We start from the raw sequence: 19,778 nt of genomic DNA on the forward strand, positions 1-19,778 counted from the left end.
CTGACAGGGGATCATGGGAATTGTAGTCCATGGACATCCTGAGGACCACAGGTTGACTACCTCTGCTCTAGAGAACAGACGACAGTTCTCTAAAATCTTCTCCAGTGCATATGAATTTTGCACTACAAAGTCATGCGGAAAAGATTCCTTGGAATGAAGAAAGTTTAAAACGATTCGCCTGATTTGGCAAATAATTGGGGGGGGGGAAGGATGGGAAATATTATCTACATTTCAAAGAGTGGATTTTTAGGGATCGTGGCCTTTCTACTATAATCTGCCTGTCCAAGAAAAAAAAATTGAACCAAAATGGGTCTGAGATTGAGAAGCAATTCAAATCCTTGTTTAAATTCAGTGCTAATCCAGATCCACTAGGGATGAGAACATTCAGCCTGCTAGATTATAATAGTTCTATAAATAAGGGCTCTATCCTAATTTTATGCCGCCTTTTTATAGAGTACAACATTACTGTGTTGTTCGTGTATATATATATATATATCATCAGCCAGACATTTCCATCCTGTTTGTCCAGGTATAATTGACTTCATTTGGATGCTAATCAGGTCACAAATGAGCTGGTAAATATGCAAGAAACAGCAGATGCTTTGGCTGGTTGATTATTCTTGATTTTTTCCGTTGGAAATTATGCAAATGATCATTAGGAAAAATAATTAAAATGCTGATTTACTTTTGAATGTGCAATGTTTCATTTGTTTGGGATGCTGCCTCTGCATTTGTTTTGGAGAATGGGTGAGGCAAGGTGAGTGAGGAGACACTTCCAACTGAAGCAATGTGTCTTGGGAGAGAGTTTACTATCTCAATAAGGAGCTCTACAGTTGTTAAAAGTTTGCAGCTTCTTTCAAAGGGTGTAGAAGGTATACCACTGTTTTTAATACTCTTCTCACTTACTCTAAGGCATTTGTATGCCACTTTTCTGTCAACAGTGTCCCAAAATGGCTCTAAAGAGAAATACCAAAAAAAAAGTAATTTCAACATACAATAAAGTAAAACATGCAAATGAACAAGACATACATTCTGGGTTGGTCCTGATGGACAGGGCCTAATACAGGCCCTTGACTATGTTTCAGGCTGAGAGGCAGAGCTCTTTGGCCCTTGCCTTTTGGTTTGTGTTCTGGCTCACAATTCTGGCTCTACTATTAATCCCTGAAGGAAGAGGAGAACAAGCATTGATATTCAGCTGTTGCAAACTTCTTGATAGCAAGAGCTTTTTCCTTTCTCCCTTCCTACCAGCATAAATCTTTATATAACCAAAATTCAGAATGCAGTTGTGTATTTGTAGAATTATTCCACTCACATGAAGGTTGTTTATTCTATTGTCAACTAGTGTAAGGTGACCAGATTGTCCCACTTTTGGGAGAACATCTGGGAGTACCTGGCAAATTGTACTTATGTTGAAATTAAAAATATATATATTACAATACTATTTTTGCGTTCTATGAAACTTTTTGTTGCTCCATATAGACCAAGTTTTTAATCAAGAACCCCCTGGTCAATGGTGTCCCGCTTTACCACTGTTAAAATCTGGTCACCTTAAAGCAGTCCTCCTTCCCTGGAAGCTTAATTTGAATTAGAGCTTCCCAAAATACAGGTCCATGATGGACCTGGCAACACTAAGTATTGAGAAAGATGTCCTACAAAGAGGGCTGAGGAAGACTATGTCACGGTGAAATTTTGATGAACTATTCAAATGGCAATGTTGTCATGCAAATTACTCCAATAGTGGGGCAAGATCAGCAGGTGGCAAAATCGGCTATTTTTAAAAGAAATATTTAGCAACCAGTCATTCTCAGGTAGGAGTCATCCTCATCATATGTAACCTCTAGTGATTTTCCTCCTGTACATTTATGTCCAGGGAGAAATTGGTAGAGAAATGTACATTATCAAGCAAGGTGAAGTTCAAGTGCTTGGAGGTCCTGATGGAACCAAGGTTCTGGTCACCTTGAAGGCAGGAGCTGTATTTGGAGAGATCAGGTATCCTTCTGCTGTTTTGAAAATAATATTTTTTTCATAGACCACATTACATTAACATAATAAGTAAAGATTGTTATTATTGTTGGTATTGTTATTAATGTATTGGTATACAGGTGTGTTCTCTAATTCTTGCCTCATTAACCTTGCAACACTCTCTAGCTTGGCTTTGCTTGAAGCCAATTCATATTTCCAGTGATCTACAAAACCTTGAGTAGAAACCTCTTCAGTTCCTACAAACAGCACCTCGGCATATGTATACCTCACTTTACTCCCCAATGAAGATCCAAAATGGCTTGCAATATCATTCTCCTCTCTTCCATTTTATCCTAACTAATACACAGAGAGATAGGTTAGGCTGAGGGGGTGACTGGTTCAAGGAAATCCATGGCAGAATTGGGATCTGAAATGAGTCTCCTACTTCTGACCATCTAGCCACAAAAGCATATACCAGGTACAAACAAATATGACTGCAACTCCATGCTCCCAGAAGCAACTGCATGGAATGCTTAGCTGTTCTCCCAAGCCTTGCTGAGGTTTTGCGAATGAGAGACCAGTATTTATCTAGAGATTTATTATTGTTTTCAGAAATCCCAGCAGCATCTTAAAATATATATATTTCTGACAGCTATTTAAAAAGTCTTGAAACGGTTTATGGCTTTTACTCAATTCCCATTATTTGTTTCCCACATTACAATATTATATCCTAGGACTGCTTGTCAAATCCTCTTCCAAAACACTTAGGTTTGGCCCACTTATCACTTGTTATCTAGGGGGATGATGCATTTGTGTGTGTGTGAATGTCACTGCAGATTGATCAATGCAGAACAACTTTCACATTGTCCAGTGCCATTGAAAGTGTGATGTTATCAGTGGAATTAGTTCTTATATTCATCTGCCAGTTATCAAGATTTTAGTAATTATTTAGTAACCGAGAGCCATCAGGTTAAGGATGCACTGGTCCCACCTTCTTGTAGTAACTGGATCATGAGCATGGCAAGTACATACAGAGGAAGTATCTACATGCATGCTCCCTTATCAACAACATTCAGAAAGCAGTGTCCCAGGACATGGGGAGGGGACATACGTGCAGGTGAGCTGGGATCACTTGGGATAGCACATTCTTGCCTATTCTGCCTCTCCATGAGTTCAGTCAGTGCACTGAGGGGTGATGTGTATAGGGATAGATTGTCATGGATATTCATGCATGTAAGTTTCCCACCCTAAAAATTCCAGGTTTATAAGCAGTATGGCACAGAATACTAGTTACGGAGGTTAACGTCAGAGCCTTCATGCTCTGCTTGTGGGTCTTCTGGCGAGTCACTGTGAAAAACAATAGATTCAAATGAGTAGCCGTGTTGGTCTGAAGTAGCACAATAAAATCAGAGTCCAGGAGCACCTTTAAGACCAACAAAGATTTATTCAAGGCGTGAGCTTTCGAGTGCAAGCCCCCTTGTCTGACGAAGGGTGCTTGCATTCGAAAGCTCACACCTTGAATAAATCTTTGTTGATCTTAAAAGTGCTACTGGGCTCTGATTTTATTGTGAAAAACAAGGTGCTAGATTAAATGAACCCCTGGTCTGATCTTGCAGGTTTCTGTTTTCTTAAGAATTTCAATAGAGGACTGATTGGAAAAGCTTTTTTATGGGCTTTTAGGCATCCATTCACTGCAACAGTGCTTTTCCAAGGCAGATTTCTGGTAGTTCTTCTTTGTTTTTTGTGTTTCAGAAACTTTAGATAAGATGTTTGTTAACTGCCTAACTATGGACTGTTGGGAGCTATTTTCTTTTGTTGAATGAAGTTGGCCTATTAGGATTGGGAGCTGCAAGCAGAGGATAAATTTAAGCCTGGCAGAGGAGTTTAGTCACCTGTTTTCCAAAGGCACATTAGAGATGCCAGCCGAAGATTAACAATAGCAGAATAGCAGCTGTGAGAGAACTGGGCTCCCAGTTTCTCATATGCAGTGTGCGAGCACCTGGATCCTGCAGAGTTTTCTTCTTCCTCTGGCAGCATTCAGTATGAACAGCTTGGAATACAATCCAGCCCATGCCAGAATTATTGTGTATATTTTGCACAGCAGTCCTTTAGAAAATCTGGGGAAAGTTTCATTCAAAGGGCAGGATAATGGAGAAGTATACACTTCTCAAGAGCATCTTGTAGTGCAAAGTGGTAAGGCAGCAGACACGCAGTCTGAAAAGCTCTGCCCATGAGGCTGGGAGTTCAATCCCAGCAGCCGGCTCAAGGTTGACTTAGCCTTCCATGCTTCCGAGGTTGGTAAAATGAGTACCCAACTTGCTGGGGGGTAACGGTAATGACTGGGGAAGGAACTGGCAAACCACCCCGTATTGAGTCTGCCATGAAGACACTAGAGCAGGGGTCCCCAACCCCCGGTCTGCGGCCCGCTACCGAGCCACAAAGGCCATTGTACCGGGCCGCCAGCGGCTGCGCCTGCCTCCCCCCCCTGCAGTGAGAGGGGGGGAAAGAGGCCAGCACACCAGCCGGCGCACCAGCAATGCTAACGCGTACGCGCGGAACTGCCGCACATGCGCGTTTGCACCCCCTGGTGGCCAAAACGTGCATGCGCGGCAACTCTGCGCATGCATGTTAGCGCCACCTGGTGGCCAAAACGCGCATGCGCAGCAATTGGGCATGCACGTTTTTGAGCAACTGCGGCAGCCGGACCGCTGGCTCTCCCCCACCCCCGGAGGCGGTCCCCAACCAGATGAAGGTTGGGGACCGCTGCGCTAGAGGGCGTACAATAGACTCTCGTGTAATCCACCAGGTTCAGCAGCATCGCTATAACATCTACACAAACAAGTTGGAAGTGGTCATCCAGAGTTCTGGATTGTTTCTCCCTTCTAATTGAGTCAGGAGAGGCAGTGGGTCCCCTAATGTGGTGCCTGAAAGCAGTAAGAGGCTGGATGAGGACCAATAAACTGAGGCCCAGTCCATAGAAGGCTGGGTTTTATTGGCTGATGTCAGTCAAGGTTCTGAGAGTCTTCCAGGACTGAGTCATACACCTCCACAGAGAATCCTGAAGCTTGGTGGTGCTTTCAGATCTAAGACGGCAGATGGAGGAGCAGGATCGCCTTTAACACCTTTAAACAGTTTGGGTTACCTCTCCAGCTGTGCCCCTTCCTTGACCAACTCAATTTGGCCACAGTTATCTATGCTGCCATTACATTTAGGTTGCATTGCTTCAGTGCGTTTCCTTTGAAGACAGTTTGGAAACAACCTCTGGTTTAAAATTGGGGCAACTAGACTAATGAGAACTGAAAATTACTCGTGTTCAAAGGTCTTGATAGCCTGCTTTGCAGCCACAGTTCACCTTCCCTTTCCTCTCCCCACAACAGACACAGGTGAGGCTGAGAAAGCCCTGATATTACTGCTCAGTCAGAACAGCTTTATCATTGCCGTGGCAAGCCCAAGGTCACCCAGCTGGCTGCATGTGGGGGAGTGCAGAATTGAACCTGGCTCGCCAGTTTAGAAGTCCGCACTCCTCTAATTACTAGACCAAACTGGCAGAGTTGGAAGGTACCTCCAGGGTCATCTAGTCCAAACCTCTGCACAATACAAAATAAAATTTCTTTTATTAAAAGTGTTATAAGGTTGGGGACCACTGATGCAAGGAACAGAAGAGGATACAAGGTAATAGATGTACAGCATCATGTTCAATATCTGGAGAGCCAGTGTGGTAAAGATTTGAATGTCAGCCTACTATCTAGGAGACCCAAGTTTGAATCTCCATTCATGCCATGGAAAATCGTTGGGTGACCTTAGACCAATTACAGTGTCTCAGCCTAAACTGCCTCACAGGGTTGTTGTGAGGATAAAATGGAAGAAAGGAGAAGGATGCAAGCCACTTTGGGGAGAAAGGCAGGGTACAAATAAATCGAAAACTGTTAGAAAGTGGGGAATGCCCATTTACCAGATTTGTAGAAAACAGGATAGGAGGGTCAATTGTATTAAAAGCCAAACTGGGGATACATTGTCAGTGAACTGTGAGCCAAAGAACAACCCACTAACAGCTTTCATAATGTTGAACTAAGGAGAATATGTGTTTTTGCTTCAGCCTGTTAGCAGCCGGTGGAGGAAATCGACGAACCGCTAACGTGGTAGCCCATGGCTTTGCCAACCTTTTTATTCTGGACAAGAAGGATCTCAGTGACATCATGGTACACTATCCTGACTCTGAAAGACTCTTGAGGAAGAAGGGAAAGTAAGTCTGCCCACTTTTCTGCCTTCATTATCTCTCCTTGTCTGCAAAGAAAGAGTGTCGCTTCTTATATTTAGATATGCTTATTGCTACAAATTGTCAGAGTAATATTACAGGAGGGACAGTCCATAACTGACACAGGGAGTGATTCTCTCCCTGATATTAACATCTACATGTGCCCCCTCACCCAGCTAATCCTGAGTTTCAGGCTAGGGTACCATCAATATGCTGATGACACCCAGCTGTATCTGTTAATGGACAACCTTCTGCCCCCCCCCCAAAAAAAAAACATGCTGTCCAGATGTCTGGAGGTGGTGGTGGTGGACTAGCTAAAGCAGAGGTGACTGAAGTTGAATCCAGCTAAGATGGAGGTCCATCTCATTGGTTGAGTGGGCAGGCCCCAGGTGGAAGCTTCAACTGGTTGTGCTCTCCCAGCTGCACTGGCTCCAGACTGAGAACCAAATCAGGTTCAAGGTGCTGGTGCTTATCTTTAAGGTCCTAAATGTTCTTGGACCTTCATACCTGCAGGACAACCTCCTCCCTTATACCCCCCAGAGGAATCTTCTCAGGATCCCTGGACCCAGAGAAGTCAAACTGGTCTCAACCAGTGTCAGGGCCTTTTCTGCCCTGGCACCAGCCTGGTAGTATGATCTTCTGAGTGAAAGGTGGGTCCTGCAGGACTTAAAACTGTTCTGTTGGTACTGTAAGGCAGTGGTCCCCAACCTTCTAGTAGTCGGGGACCGCTTCCGAGGGTTGGAGAGAGCCAGCGGCCCGGTCACCGCTGCTGCTCGCAAACGCACACGCGCAGTTGTCGAGCATGCACATTTTTGCCACTAGGTGGCGCTAACGCACATGCTCAGAGCTGCCACGTGTGCGCGTTTTCACCAGCAGGGGGCGCAAACACGCATGCGTGGCAGCTCCGCGCGTGTGCGTTTGCGTCACTGGCGTGCCGGCGGCCGTGCCTGCTTCTTCCCCCCCTCTCGCTGCGGGGGGGGGAGGAAGGCGCGGCCGCTGGCATCCCCGTACCATGGCCTTTGCGGCTCGGTACCGGGCCGCAGACCGGGGGTTGAGGACCCCTGCTGTAAGGCAGAGCTGTTCCACCAGGCCTATGGTTGAGGCCTACAGATTGCCATCAGCAAACTGGCCTCCTACAGAGGCAAGAACATCAGCATGTCATTAGCAAGAACACCAAAGCAGTTCAAACACACAAACCTCAGAGGGAAGGAAGGAACTTTTTTACTTTTAATGTATACTGGATTTAAGCGTTAAGGTTTTAATCTTGTTTTATTGCTTTAATGTGTTGTAAGCCGCCCTAAGCACTTGTAGAAGTGTGGCATTAAAATATGATAATAAATAATTATAAAATTCTATTATCTTCTGCCAGTGAATGAAAACATTTGTTTTGATTGGTATTCTCTCCCTGGCTCTCACTGACCTTCCTCCCCATTTATGCATCAATGTCTTTTTGCATTTTTTTTGTTTTTAAATGTTTTAAATTGCTATAGGTGTGTGTATTTTTAAGCTTGTTTGAATGTTTTTCTTTAATTGTCTGCAGCCTTAGGGAGCCTAAATTGGATAGGCAACTGAATTTTATAAAGAAAAAAATATTTTTAACCTGATTTTGGCTAGATTATCCAACTTTAATGGCTTCTTCTGATGTTTAAAATTTGTACATCAGAATACTAAAGATATTAAAATATCTGGATAAAATATCTAGATCACTTTCTTCCTCCTGGATACCAAAAATCATACCTATCAATGAATTCCCAGTGTCATAGATCATAGAATCATAGAGTTGGAAGGCACCTCATGGGTCATCTAGTCCAACCCCCTGCACTGTGCAGGACACTCACATCCCTATTGCTCATCCATTGTAACCTGCTACCCTCTTGAGCCTTCACAGAATCAGCCTCTCGGTCAGATGGCAATCCAGCCTCTGTTTAAAAATTTCCAAAGATGGAGAATCCACCACCTCCCGAGGAAGCCTTTTCAACAAGGCTGCATACTTCTTCAATGGCCAAAGCAATTGCTGTGGATTTCTAGGATCCATGTAACAGTGGATTTCAGGTTTCACCAGCCTGATCTAGACATAGTCTGGATTAATTTTAATGTTGTTTTTTATAATCTGATAGACATCCAAGAAATTGATTTTGTTTTTCCAGATTATTTCTAGAATGAGTTCAGGCCCATAAATCCATCTCTGTTATACAATAACCCTTCTGTGAAGTAATATATTCTCTAAATTTGAACAGCTATTGACTAAGCATTATTGCATAGGATAGTTGCTGTTCTGAATTCAAAGGCAAAAGCCTGACTGGATACAGATGTCTATTCTCGTGCATTAAACCCTAGTGACTGGGGATAGAAAATGACTTTGCTACATATGAGGTAATTCCTCATAGAAACAGAGGCTGATATCCAGGAACACATTCATTTGAAAGGGCCTCAGGGCTCAGTGTTCAACAAAAGTAGCCTAAGGGTTGGCTCTGGCTGGAAAGCAGGTCTCAGAAAGGTTAACAGGGGCAGAAAGCACTATTAAAACGAGGTACAGGTGTTCCAGAAGTTTGAACACTTCTCCAAGTTGCCTGTTGCCCCACCTCCCTTTTCTGTTCTTGTGATCCAGAGTGCTCTTGAGGCAGAAGGGCAAGACTGCAGGACCACCAGAAGCTCAAAAAGGTTTGGCCTTGCTCGTAAAGAAATACCAAGAAACACCAAAGATGTTCAAAGCAGTGCTTGGTGGGAAAGGACGAGTTGGCCTTGCCATGCTAATCAAGATGAAGAGAGACCAGGATGCAAAGGTACACAAACTCAGTAAATGTCGAGAGCCACTTGGACTTGGAAACAGATGCACAGGCCAAGAGGGTGGGCAAAATAAATGACCAGCCAACAGCTGTTACTGTTAGGTGCAAAGTTGTGTCCAACCCATCGCGACCCCACGGACAATGATCCTCCAGGCCTTCCTTACCATTCCCCAGAGTCCATTTAAGTTTGCACCTATTGCTTCAGTTACTCCATCCAGCCATCTCATTCTCTGTCGTCCCCTTCTTCTTTTTCCCTTGATCGCTCCCAGCATTAGGCTCTTCTCCAGGGAGTCCTTCCTTCTCATGAGGTGGCCAAAGTATTTGAGTTTCATCTTCAGGATCTGGCCTTCTAAAGAGCAGTCAGGGCTGATCTCCTCTAGGACTGACCGGTTTGTTTGCCTTGCAGTCCAAGGGACTCGCAAGAGTCTTCTCCAGCACCAGAGTTCAAAAGCCTCAATTCTTTGACGCTCGGCCTTCCTTACGGTCCAACTTTCGCAGCCATACATTGCAACTGGGAAGACCATAGCCTTGACTAAACACACTTTTGTTGGCAGGGTGATGTCTCTGCTTTTTAGGATGCTGTCTAGATTTACCAACAGCCAACAGCACAGCACTTCTGTCCTGTATATAGAAGAAAGGGTATTGAAATGGTGTGGATAATGGATTTTTTAAAATGTTATCCCTCAGTTCTCAGAAAGCTGTCAGGGGGGCTTTCCAACATCTTCTTCTACAAAAATATAAAATCACATGATAAAAACAGGAAATACCAAAGTATGCAATGGCAGCAACAATAAGCACAGCATTTTGAAGTCAGGTAAGACAGTTCACACATTTTTTTTCACAATGAGGTAGGGTGACGAAGACCAATTAAAAAGGATGTGTGTGAAAACTGAGGTAAGAAATCCTGGGAACCAGCATGGTGTTGTGGTTAAGAGGAGCAGCTTCGTATCTGGAGACCCAGAATGGATTCCCCACTTCTCCTCAAGCAGCCTGCTGGATGACCTTGAGCTAGTCACAGATCTCTTAGAGCTGTTGTTGCAGACAACAGTTCTCTTAGAGCTCTCTCAGCTCCACTTACCTCACCGGATATTCTTTTGTGAGGAGAGGATTGTAAGCCACTTTGAGACTCCTTTGGGTAGTAAAAAGCAGGGTATAAAAATCAACTTTGATTTCTTTTGTATAGCTTAAATGCCTGCCACTACATTGTATTCAAATATCCACCAGATTTCTGTCACTTTCTGCTGCCATGGTTATACATTTTATAAAACCTTTATTTTTCAAGTAATCTAGCTTGAAAAGGTATGTCTGAGCAGGCATAGATACGACTTGGGTAGTGGGAAATGTACAGTAGAGTCAGTAGTGAAGATGAGAATAAAAATTTTAAGTCCATGTTGTTGTAGGCAACAAGTATGATTGCTTTTAAGTCAGCTTCATGGTTCCAGGTGTTCCATCATGCTACAGTTCCATGATGGAATAGATTGCCAATCGACTGAATCAGAGTCCAGTAGCACCTTTAAGACCAACAAAGATTTATTCAGGGCATGAGCTTTCAAGTGCAAGCACACCCTGAATAAATCTTTGTTGGACTTTGTTGGACTCTGATTTTATTCTGCTATTTCAGACCAACAAAGCTACCCATTTGAATCAATCAACTGAAGACAGACAAAACAAAATACTTTGTCATCCAACAAATAATTTACCAGATTCACCTCCCCTAAACTATGGAGATGGCTTGGAGATTAGATTGCCTTTACAAAAGAATCATGCACATTAGCAAAGGATAGATCTATATCTAAGTAGAAACAAAGGCCACATACCTCAATGCTAGCAGACAATCAACAATAATAGGCATTTACCATCTTGTCCCTTCCTGGAGTCCTCCTGGGCAGAGTCTGCACTTACTTTCTTTATTCCATTGTCAATCCTGTTGAATTCAGATCGCTTTGAACTCGGGTCTTCCTCTTCCCCCCCCCCCCTCCCATTGAAACAGGAAAGTCTTCTGCACGTGGTTAGGGAGGCTCAGAAGGGGGGGAGGCAAATGGAGACTCTTTCTTTGTTTTCTTGAAGGGAGGGGAGAGGATCCAAGAAGTCAGAGGAGGGAGGAAAAAAATCCTTTCTTTTCTTGAAGGGGGGGGGGGGGAACGAAGAAGGCACACAAAATAAATCCAAGGCCGACAGAAGTTGAGAGAAATTAGGGGCTTCTCCTTTGAGGCAGGCTTGTCACATGACCACCTGTAGCCAATCACGGGTCCTCTACCATGGAGGAGAGCCCAGATTCAAAACAATGCGATTTTCTGAATATATTCAGGATTAGCAGCAGTCTGAGATATCCCACAATAAAGGTAGGGTCACTCCGGATCAATCCTTCTTGCTGCAGAAGGAAGATTTAAATCGCCCAAAATCCAAATGGAAATTGCATTCTGTGTAGAGGGCAGGGACTGAATCGATCTGGGGTTGGAATAAAAGCTCCGTGCAGTTTACACCCTGGTTTTCAACTATCAGAAACAGGTGTTGTATTAGATAGCCTTTGCGTATGATCAGCTGGGCTCCTCTTATGATAATCCCTGCTATATGGGAGAATAGTAGGAAATTACATGGCATATGAAATACAATTTGCTGTAGGGCCCCATCACACCATTCAAACTGCTAGCCAGTACCCAAGCATTTTTAAATAGGACTCCCCCACCATCATTCCTTAAAAGCACTAGAGCAGGGGGCCCTAAACTTGTTTAGCTTGTGGGCGCTATTGAATGTTGAGAAAATATAGTAGACAATCACCTCAAAATGGCTCTGGTATGAGCCTAGACACAAAGCAGCCATCTAAGCCATCCATCTATCAAGGAAGCCATCCATCTAAGCCAGTGGTCCCCAACCTTTTGGTCTCCAGGGACCAATCAATGCTTGACAATTTTACTGAGGCCCGGGGGGGGGGTAGTCTTTTGCCAAGGGACGTTGCCACCGCCGCCTGCACCCCTGCTCCACTTTGCTTTCTCGCTGGCACCCCTGACTTCCCGCCACTCACTGAGGTGCGCTACCAGCAGCAGCTGCGCAGTGCCACACTGAGGGGGGCCCCAGCAATGGTGGCCGCCGGAGAGCACCAAAGGTGAATAAAGTGGCATGGCAGCCCCCAAAGCAGCTGCTAGGGAGGAGGACGAGGAGGAGCCACGGCCCAGTACCAACTGATCCATGGACCGCTACCGGTCCCCGAACCGGGGGTTGGGGACCGCTGATCTAAGCCATCCATCTATCAGTTTCTGAATAGGTGACTTGCAGGCCCAAAATGAGGACTCTTCACTGCAGGGAAGAGATGCTTTGAGGGAGAAACGTAAATACACTGTTGGCCACCACAGCACACAGAGACCACGAGAGAACGGATAGATTTCATGATGTTGTAATGTCTTATCCCACGGGGACTTTTTCAGGGAGAAATGAGTCTCGAGTATATTCTGAATTTGTTTGTGCAACCTCCATTTATAGCATGTCACATCGAAATTACTTTGGGTTGCTTATTGGTTGTGTTTGGTAGATTGCATCATCCTTTTTTACAATGGTCTAGCAAGCTATTGTCCTGCTGGATGGGAGAGCTCCTGCCCCTTCTACTGTTACCTGCCACTGCTCACCTGGGCAGTGGGATGCAATTCTCTTTTTACATAAAGAGTAATGATTGGCATTCCCGAGACAATGATGCAGCTTGTGTCCCAACCTGGAAGTGACAGGGTGAAGCTCTAATATTCATCCCAAACCCTATGTTAAGTCATAAATTTTGTGCAAATGTTAGAACATCCCCCTGCTGGGATGACATCACTTGCCAGTAGTACCGGAAATAGCATTGATCAACCCCTTCCTACCTTTAAGTTCCCATCTCCCTCATCTCCTGCCAGTTATCAGGCCATGCCTGGCACCCATCCTATGATCTGAGGCCTTGATTTCCTCACAGGCATCATTACCGAATTACATTTAATTGTTTCTAGATAAGGAAAATGGAGAACAAGCAAGTAAGAACAAGTAAAATAAAAAGGGAAAGGAAACTTAATATTTGATTGTTTTTGTTTCAGGAAGAAGAAGAACGGAAAGAAAGGGAAGCCAAAGAAAGAGAAGAACAAGAAAAGAAAGAAAAAGAAGAACAAGCAAGGAAAGAAAAAGAAGAACAAGAAAGGAAAAGAGAAGAACAAGCACGGAAAGAAAGAGAAGAACAAGAAAGGAAAGAAAGAGAAGAACAAGCAAGGAAAGAAAAAGAAGAAAGTGAAAAAACCCAACCTAAGCTTGATGATGAACAAGTCCCCAAGGATGATGCACAAGCCGAGCCACATCAATCTACAGCAGGGCCAGATACAGAAGGCCAGCCCACATCATCTCCAAAGCCACCTTTGCTTAGAGGACTCACTAATGAGTCCCTGATCATTACCATGCATTATTCGCCCAAAGCAGGAGAGGGAGAGATTCTTACTGTTGAAGTCAAGGAGAAGCAGCAAGATTAAATGACGGATCTTTTTGCAAGGGCTCATACTCAGGGCTGTAGCTAGTGAACTAACATTCAGTTTACCCAGAATTTTTGTTTTTGAAAAGCACATTTCTAGTTCAAATGCTTGAAAATGCACACATGACTCCTAGAGCAATCTCAAAAGTGATGGGTTGCCAATTCCAGCTTGGGAAATGCTTTCTCATTTGGTGGCAGAGCCTGTGAAGGGCAGGGTTTGGTGAAGGGCTTCAGTGGTGAAGGACTGCACACAGTCCACCCTCCAAAGCAGCCATTTTGTCCAGGGGAAATGAGCTCTGCATTCTGGAGATCGGTTGTAATTTTGGAAGATCTCCTGGCCACACCTGAACGTTGGCAGCCCTCAGCCCTTTCGTAGCGAGAGAAGCTGGCAGGTATTTTCAAAGTTGGATATTTGAAGAAGAAATGCCAGAATGCAGAATAAATTACCAAACTAAATGAAGGGGCATTTGTTTCTAATAAAGGAATAATTTTTAGCATGGAATTTTATTATTGTTATTGTTGTTGTTATTGTTATTGTTAGTTATTGTTATTATTTTGCTTTAAGAACAGAATATACACAGTTCTGATGATGTACAGGTTACTGACGTAACTGGTAAGACTGAATTGTGGTCTGCTGCAACCTTGTTTCCAGAAAGTCTCCATCTTTTGTGCCCAGAAGATACGACATTTAAATGTTGTACTTCGAGTGCAGCCTCCTGGGGCCAGAAACCTGTTTAGGTACCACATGTACTGATAGAAGAGCCTCTTGTGGTGCAGAGTGGTAAGACAGCAGACATGCAGTCTGAAGCTCTGCCCATGAGGTTGGGAGTTCAATCCCAGCAGCCGGCTCAAGGTTGACTCAGCCTTCCATCCTTCCGAGGTCGGTAAAATGAGTACCCAGCTTGCTAGGGGGTAAATGGTAATGACTGGGGAAGGCACTGGCAAACCACCCCGTATTGAGTCTGTCATGAAAACGCTAGAGGGCGTCACCCCAAGGGTCAGACATGACCCGGTGCTTGCACAGGGGATACCTTTATACTGATAGACCTGTGTTAACTAATCAAAAATATTTATGCATTCTTTTAAAGAGCTCAAGTTTACATGGTACTTCAGCCCTAAATACTTTACTTTATGCTTGCAATAACTAATGGCTTTGTCCCCACCCACTTTTAGTTCTGTCTTCCAGCTTCTTTTCCTGAGTCTTTGATTGGTATCACATTCTTATTTCATCAATTTCCTACCTTTCTCCCCAGCTGGGGACCCAAAATAGCTTACATAATTCTTCTTTCCTCCCTTTTATCCTCACAACAACAACCCTGTAGAGTAGGTTAGGTTGAGAGTGTTTCTGGACCAAGGTCACCTAGCAAACTTCCATGGCAGAGTGGGATTCAAACTTGAATCTCCCACATCCTAATCCAATACTCTGATCACTGCATGATGCTGGCTGTCCATCTAAAATGTGACTTCAGTTGCTGGACATTATTTCACTTTCTGTATTTGCTTTCTATAGTCATCTACTATCTTCTGATGAGAATTTACCTGCTTATTTCTCCTTCCTCCCTGTGACAACTCCATCCACCTTCTTCCCTCAGAAGCAGATCTCCCCCCCCCCCCCCCCCGGCAAAAAAATCCTGTTCCCACAGTGACTGGCCACCCAAATAACATGTTTTTTTTATTATTAAAACATAATTTGGCTTTTTTTAATTCATGGGAAGGTGCAAGAATCCTCTTTACTGAAACCCCTTCTTGAGACATAGTAAAAGTCAAACAGAATCAAAGAAACAGGCAGGAAAAGGTCAGGTAGAATGAATTGAAAACTTTGAGGTAAAAATCAGTATTTGTACAGTTTTTAGTTCTTAAATTCTGGTTGTTGACAGTTATTGAAGCTTATTTCCTTCATTTCTAAGTTCTTAATGGTGAGAGGCTTTTGTATCCGTTTCTTCCCGAACACGATAGTATTTTTGTTGTTGTTGTTTTCTTCAACTCCTCTGGTTTTCTGAAGAAATGGACCACAGAAAGAAAGGGACCACCTCCGATAACTAAAAGATGTGACCCCCTCTCTCTCTAAAGAAGAAGAGGCAGTTTGTCTTAAATGGCAAGACTTAGTTTTAATGTCAGGAATGTTATGATTTATATGGTTTTATTGATTTTATATAATTTTATGTGTTATTTATAACTGTTGTGAGCTGTCCTGAGCCCCCTGGGGAATGGTGACGTACAAATTGAAAAATAAATAAAATAAAGGGAACTATTCATCCACAATAGGCAATATTGTAATTATTGGTTGCCCAGTTGCATTGATACACATAATTCTGTTTCATATATGGAAAATCCAGGTAAATATCATTATTTTTTCATGTCTGAGGACTGGGCGCATTGAAAAACCTAACCACAGATCCGTATAACCCTTATTTGATATCAACGTGTGCTCCTCTGACTTCCTCATTACCATGGAGACTGCAGGCCTAACAGTCTAGACCAGTAGTCCCCAAACTTTTTCAGACTGCCACCACTTTGGCTTTCTGGCCACATCCCTAATAACATAGCCCACCCTCTACATTCAGCTTCAACAACTCCCATTTTGTTAACTATTACCATAGAATCCAGACTGAAAAACTAGATGGTATAGCAAGATTAAACAGGAGAAAGGAACTGTCCCTGCTCCCTGTTACGGCTCAAGCTACACTTTACATTGGAGATTTGTGATCAGGTTTGCCACCATTTTATTTAATGTTTAAAAGAAGTTGTGCAAAGGCTCACTTTGAATCTGCTGAGCTGAAGGGTAGTAGCCTCCACACTAGGAAGAATCCTGCCAGCATAATTCAAGGCATAAGGTCAAAACCATCCATAAAGAGACCAGATACCTAACCTAAAACACAAAAGGAGTCAGAATGCATCTGAAAGGTTTCATCAGCAAAGAACTGCAGATAAACATTGTTAATGACTAATTCTGTTCATTTTGCGGGCAATAAACATCTAAAAACTGACAGCTGACAAAATTAAAATGGGAAAGTAATTTTTCTTTGCTGCCTGCTACCATTGCCACAGCTCCATGCTAAGTGTCTTGAAGTTTTTTCATCACCAAATCTCTATCCATCTTCCTTGCCCCTTACACATTATCCCGACACCAAGGTGAACCATCTCATTGGACAAAGAATTCTATCCACTGCCCTAGAAAGTCTCCACCCAGGCATCAGCAGAGTTCCTTCTCAGAATGCCCAGATCTCCCAGAATGTTCAGGAACCAAACTAGATTAATTAGTTTCAGGGAGTGGCCTCCGGGGAGGGCAGTATATAAATATAACAAATATATACATACATACATACATACATACATACATACATACATACATAGCCCAACATACTTGAACAGCAATTGTGACTCAAAACTTTCTGCTTTCCAGATATTGAAAACATGGCCCCTGTTTCGTGGAATAACCGTTTTGTGGAACATCCACGGCTCTTAGAGTTTAACAATACAGGACGGAAACTCAAAAATCATTGCAGTCATTTCCCCATTTACAACAGCAAGGCTAACAGGTCCTTACCCCCCATCCCCCTTCTGCACAGCCAATAAAACATTTCTGGCAGAAAAGGTCAGTTCCTATCTAACAAGAGCTACAGTATTTGCTGGCGTATAAGACTACTTTTCCCCCCTGAAGAACATGGCTCCAAGTGGGGGGGTCGTCCTATACGCCGGGTGCACTTCAGTTGGGATAGACATAGCTGCCCATAGTGGCCCATAGTACTGTAATGTAATGTAACAAACTCTATATATTTTGAGTGGAAATGTTGGGGGGTCGTCTTATACGCCCAGTCGTCTTATATGCCGGCAAATATGGTATTTTAAACACAACATGCTGTTTTATGAACCTTTCTTTTATCCCAGTGTCATCAAATCAGGGAGAAAATCCCCTCCAAAAGAGGACATAATTTAGTCTGCCCGTTTAGTCTATACCCTTTCCAGTCTTATCAGAACCTCCCAAGCATTAACCTTGATTATCTGTACCGAATTAAAAAGTCAGAAAAGATAAGCAACTGCATGTCGGGTATTCTATTTCTCTCTCACATTGTCCCTTCCTGGTTTCTCAAGAGACGCAAGCTATGCCTTAGAGCAGAGGGTCTTAAATTTTATTCTCCTTCATGGGATCTACTTGCCCAGTGACGCAGGCTGGGGTATGGTTTAGATCAGGGGTAGTCAAACTGGGTTTAGATCAGGGGTAGCATTCGCTGGCAGGGGCTCATGGGAATTGTAGTCCATGGACATCTGGAGGGCCGCAGTTTGACTACCCCTGGTTTAGATCCAGCTCCTGCCGGGAACATACTCATTGCCTTCTGCATCACTAATGGCTGAGAGCAAGCCAAGCCCTTGGGTGATACTAGCATTGCTGCAAGCCAGGGCTTGTCTCAAGAGACTCAGTTGCTAGCAGCATGGGATAGATTTAATCATTAACCATTTATTCACCATATGGTGCAGCTGTAGGATTGTCCAGTGACCAAGACAAGCAATGTTTGGAGGTGTTTTGCCATTGCCTGCCTCCATTCTCCTTGGATGTCTCCCATCCAGATACTAACCAAGGCCGACCTTATTTAGCTTCCGAGATCTGATGAAATTGGGTGTGCCTGGGCTATCCAGGATAGAATAGTGCCTGAGCCTGGTTTGGTTGCTTCTCTAGCATGTTGAGCTTATCTCTCCTTTGCTTAAGGGAATGAGCAGGGCAAGAAGGGGAGCAAGGGAACAAAGCATCCTGCTCCTGCCCCCTCTTGGCTTTGACTCTCACCCGTGAGAGTGTCATAATCTACATAAGACACTGAGCCTTATTTTGTTTAGTTTTAGTACACTCAGCGCAGACCCATAAATTGGCTTGCAAAATACAACCTAAGGTAACAGTATAAATTATGACCTTCTGGTCTAGTCTAACATCCACTGGGCTGGTTCTTAGGGCCACAGGCTCCTACCTTTAGTTTGCACCTCTGCCCATGACCAGACCTATAACAGGAGCCGAAATACAAGATCAGGCCTGATCCTGTGCAGCTGGCATATTATCGAGGTCATTCTCCCTTCTTAAACTGATGTGGGCAGCCTAGGATCTAGATGTGAGAAGGAACTCCAGGGTTGCTATGCAGAGGCAGGCAATGACAAGCCATCTGTGACCATCTCCTCTTGAAAATACTACAGGGTGACTGTAAGTCAGCTGTGACCTGAGAGCACTTTTCCACTACCAAACTGTGCTGAGGAATCTGATCAAGCCAAAACCTTGTTCCATTTGGCCCACTGTTTACTGACTGGCAGCAGCTATCCATATGCTTTACAATCGAACTATGGGCCCCTCAGGTGGGTTTTCTGTTCAGGACGCCTTCCTCTATCCTACAACTTTAGGGCACCATGATATCCCAGGAGCATTTCCCCATCTAGTAAAAAAGCAAGCACTTCTTAATCTTTTAAATCTTTTGTTGGGAAAAGCAAAACAAAGCTCATCCCTTAAACATTCATAATTGCTCTAAACAGAAGTTGCAGCTTGTTCATAACATCACACCTTCCTCTTGGGATAATGTAGTCAAAGAAAGATTACTTTTATCTCCAGACAGATAGCTTGGACAATGGTCCACATTCAAGCACAGGAAAATGCTAAATAGGGAAGAAAAACAACTATGAAGTCTAGAGTGCCAAAGCCTACAGTATCAGTCTAAATGGTCAAAACAAGTGACAACTGTTTTTGGAATCACCAAAAAGACCGTGTTTTAAGACCATGTTACCCGCCACGAGCCCGTTGGGGAGTGGCGGGATACGAATCGAAGAAATAAATAAATAAAATAAGGCAAGAGATACTCAGAAGTGGTTTTGCCACTGCCTCTGCATAGCAATCATGAAATTCCTTGGCAGTCCCCTCATCCAAATACTGACCAGGTCTAACCCTGCTTTGCTTCTGACATCTGAGATCAGGCTGGCTGGACTGTCCAGATCAGAGCTTAAAGGACTACATAGGACAAAATGTGCAGAAGAGCAAGATAACGCTCAAGTCAGAAAGAAATGCTTGAGGATTACCAGTATGTAGATATAAGGTAGGAAATGGTGTTGCTAAGCTTCACAACTAATTTCTGCTGAAAACATATCAAACTTCTAAAAACTCTGGGCTCCCAAACAGAAACATCTCTTTTACATTTCCACTATTCAGGGCACCTATGTGAAGAATATACATAAATAAAAAGTGATGCCTATTGTGTGCCCACCATCCACAAATACTTATTCACAACCAAAAAAAGAATACAACAAGCGAAGACAGTAGAACAGCAGAATA

General features: G+C 43.6%; 1 protein-coding gene across 1 annotated transcript in view; it reads left to right on the forward strand.

The window, feature by feature from the left end:
* The window catches only part of CNGB3 (cyclic nucleotide gated channel subunit beta 3), a 71,887-nt gene extending 57,883 nt beyond the window's left edge, over positions 1 to 14,004 (forward strand). The window contains exons 15-18 of the mRNA XM_077351979.1: positions 1,871 to 1,989; positions 6,059 to 6,205; positions 8,826 to 9,000; positions 13,059 to 14,004. Of these exons, the coding sequence (XP_077208094.1) occupies positions 1,871 to 1,989; positions 6,059 to 6,205; positions 8,826 to 9,000; positions 13,059 to 13,481 (864 nt within the window). The 3' untranslated portion in view covers positions 13,482 to 14,004. The remainder of the gene's footprint in view (positions 1 to 1,870; positions 1,990 to 6,058; positions 6,206 to 8,825; positions 9,001 to 13,058) is intronic.
* The last annotated feature ends 5,774 nt before the right edge of the window (positions 14,005 to 19,778 follow it).

This window comes from Paroedura picta, chromosome 9, assembly GCF_049243985.1.
Source record: "Paroedura picta isolate Pp20150507F chromosome 9, Ppicta_v3.0, whole genome shotgun sequence".
Lineage (NCBI taxonomy): Eukaryota > Metazoa > Chordata > Lepidosauria > Squamata > Gekkonidae > Paroedura > Paroedura picta.